Source organism: Silene latifolia, chromosome X (genome assembly GCF_048544455.1).
Source record: "Silene latifolia isolate original U9 population chromosome X, ASM4854445v1, whole genome shotgun sequence".
In the NCBI taxonomy this organism is placed as follows: Eukaryota; Viridiplantae; Streptophyta; class Magnoliopsida; order Caryophyllales; family Caryophyllaceae; genus Silene; species Silene latifolia.
In genome coordinates this window covers 270,276,632-270,280,303 of record NC_133537.1, presented here as the reverse complement: position 1 = coordinate 270,280,303, position 3,672 = coordinate 270,276,632, and the positions used below count along the sequence as shown (strand labels likewise).

Genomic DNA, 3,672 nt, shown 5'->3' with positions numbered 1-3,672 from the left:
CTTTTATATTGTTTGCCAAAAGTATTTTAAATCAAGTTAAGGACGGAATGCATTGTTCTCACTGTCAATTTTATGGCCTTTTTCTGTACTGAGTGAGTTGTTTATACCTTTTGGCTTTTTTATATGAGATATTGATGCACATGTTTCAATCCCCTGATCACATAGTGTCTGTCGATGATTCTTTATTTCCTTTAATTTGATTTAGTAATTTTTGGCTCATTTTGATTTAGTAAAATTTTTTTGTGAAAAATTATAGGATGGCGGCTGTATGGTTGGAATTTCATTTCAAAGGAAAAGCTTTTGATATTCCAGTCTATGATGTTGATTTGGTACAATTATTAGACATAATTAGTGACGTTGGTGAAGAATCTATGAAGTAGAATGTTCTTGTCCCTAATGACTATGATTTTTACTACCAAAATGGTGGTAAGACATATATTAGGAATGATATGGAATTACTGTCTATGTTTGAGCATTTTAATGGAAAAGAGACAATACAAATTTTCACTGAAAAAAGAAAAAACCCTATCAGACATTTTGAGATGTTATTTGAGTTAAGAAAAGCACAAAGGGAGGAGGCTGAAAGGAAACAGAGAGAGGAAGAGGAGAGGAACAGACTAGAAAGGGAAGCTCAAATGGTGGAGCCATTGACAATGGATGTGCCTATTATTGATGTGGAAACAAATAAAACCAACTATGTGAGAGTTTTCGAGTCTGAGGAGTTGTCCAACCTAAACCATGTTTCTAATACACAATCTCCCCATTTTAATGAAACCACTCCAAAGCCTGCTTTTAATAAACAATCAGACATTCCCACAACGTCAAATCTAAATTCAAACCCTCAAAATGAGACCCAGTTTTCACAAAACTGCCCCACAAATGATAGGTTTATATCACAACAATTTAATGAATATACTATGCCAAACCTATCTAAAAAACCACTTCAATCACAAAAGAAAATACCTAAGACTACTGCTAAGAGGAAGGGTTTGTATATACCTCCATCATCTTCTAAAAGAAAGAGCAATGACACATGTGGGGCCATTGATATGAGGCCAAAGAGGAACATAAGGGCAGAAGGGTATATAGATGAGGAGGGGAGTGATGATGACAGTTTAGATGATGACTACAATGAGGAATCTGACAGTGATGAGGGCAACACTGATTGTGATGTGAGTATCAATGAGGAAGAAGCTGGAATTGTGGATGGTTCTAATAAAGAAGATGCAACTACTGTTGATAATCCAAGGGAAATGCATCCTTTTGATAAAACTATTGATGGTTGTAATGAAGAAGATAGAGAACATTACTTTGATAGGTCATATAAAATGGCAGAATGTATGTAACACAAAGATGGGGTGAGATTACACTTGAGCCATGGTTGTTGTTTATGTCAAAAGAGGACTTGTTGTCAGTGTTTTTAGATTACTGCATCCAACAAGGGTTTAGTGTTGTTGTTTCAAAGTCTGATAAAGCAAGGTATAATGTCGAGTGCAGTAGTGAGAAATGTACATGGAAGATTCATTGCTCAAGGCTGCCTGATAAGATGACATGGGCAAATAAGAAAATTGAGGGAGAGCATAAAGAATGTTTTTTTCTAAAGAAGAATCCTATGGCAACAACAATATGGATGGTCAAGAAGTTTGAGTCAGAACTGAAAGGACAACCTAATATGCCAGTCGAATCCATGGCAAGCAGGTTAATGACAACTTATGGAATTGAGGTTTGTACTAGAACATTGTACAAAGTGAGAGTTATTGCTGCTAAACTTATATGTGGAGCACATGAAAAGAGTTACAACCTGTTACCAGCTTATGCAGAAATGATCAAAGCAACCAATCCACAATCTTGGCACTCACTACCTGGCATTCACCTCATAATGATAATGTGTTTCACTTCAAAGGAATGTTTGTCACATTTAGCGCTTGGGTCAGGGGGTTTCTAAGAGATTGTCGGCCCATTATTAGAGTTGATGGGTGTCACCTAAAGGGGAGGTATAAGGGAATGCTACTATCTGCCATGAGTTTAGATGGCAACAACAATCTGTATTGTGTAGCTTATGCAATTGTAGGAAAAGAAAAGACTGAAACATGGGCTTATTTTTTTAGGAACTTGAGATTTGCATTCCAACAACATGGGTGTAGGAAATGGAATTGGACATTCATCAGTGATAGAATGAAGGGTGTTGAGAAAGCATTGGAGAAAGAGTTTCCACAAGCTACAAGGAGGATTTGTACTCAACACTTGTACGCAAACTTCAAAGAAAAATGGCCTGAGCCTTTGTACCATAATTTGTTCTGGTTTGCAGCCAATGCCACATCTCATTTTGTGTATAACAAGATGTTGGACAAGATAGGGAGGATGTCACCAGCCGCAGTGGAATACTTGTTAAATGTACCACAACAATGGTCTAAACACCAATTTGATCCTGAAGTGGCTTGTGACCATAACACTTCAAACTTTGTGGAATCATTTAATGCGTTGATGAATGAACTGAGGGAAAAACCAGTAATAGAATTAATGGAAGACATTAGAACATACTATATGGAAGCGTTTGCTGAAAGGGCGGCATTGAGTGAGAAGGTGGAATTGAATGGTCCAACACCCTATGCTTTGGGTTGTCTTGAAGCCAATTGTGCAGACTCTAGGATTTATGAGGTGATAAGAGGAGGTGGTGGTGAATTTGAGGTGCATGAAGGGTACACAAAATTCCCTGTTAACATATTGAGTGGTACTTGTATGTGTGGAGAATGGCAGGTCACAGGAATTCCCTGTAAACATGCTTGTAGAGCCATATATGAAAATAAGGAGGAACTAGTCCATTATTTGCATGGTTATTGCACAGGTCAGTGTTATAGGCTCACTTATACAGACCATATGCACCCATTACCTAACAAGGACCAATGGCCAACATTCCAATTTCCTGAAATTTTACCACCAGTGCAAGAGAGAGGAGTAGGTAGACCAACAAGACAAAGAAAAAGAAAGCCAGGTTATCCAAAGAAAAGAAAGGGCAAGAGATCAACTACCATTACTTTTTCAATATGCAAAGCACCTGGTCATAATTCAAGGTCCTGTCAAGGTGGTCCTACAGCAAAATAGAAGAAGGCTGCTGCCACTGCTGAAAATATTCAGAACAAAAGAGGAAGAAATGGAAGTGCAGGTGATGGAGCTTCATCAAGTCATCCATAGAATATGGTATGTTATAGTTACCAATTAAGTATGTTTTAGTTTAAGTAAGTCAGTCCATATTTTGCAAAGTCGGTCCATATTTTGGAATTTGTTAGTTGTTGGGGCCATGTTTTGGGGCTGAAAAACAGTCAGTTGGTAGGTATATTTTGGATGCCATGTTTTGGGGCTGCATTTTGGACAATCAGATCATAATGTAAACAAGTGCTTATGAAGAAGCTATATTTTGGTATACATAAATCCATCTTTTCTAATGGAAATTATGCATTTTATTACAGTATCTTCATTTCTTATTGCATTGTCTTTATTTATTTAAAACAACATATAGTAGAAACATGTACATTAAGAATGCAAATTTAAAGCTAAAATGAAGAAATTTAGAGAACTCTTTAATTATCTTGCGTTGCTCCTTCATCTTTGTCTTCATATCTTGTGCCATTTTCTCCAATTGTTGATTTAAAGCCTGTTGAACTTCATGTACTT

General features: G+C 36.9%; 1 protein-coding gene across 1 annotated transcript; it reads left to right on the top strand.

Annotated features, from left to right (window-relative positions):
- Positions 1 to 2,019: 2,019 nt before the first annotated feature.
- On the top strand, positions 2,020 to 3,102 carry LOC141620094 (uncharacterized). The gene has a single exon (XM_074437053.1). It carries the CDS (start codon positions 2,020 to 2,022, stop codon positions 3,100 to 3,102), a length of 1,083 nt encoding a protein of 360 aa, XP_074293154.1.
- Positions 3,103 to 3,672: the final 570 nt, after the last annotated feature.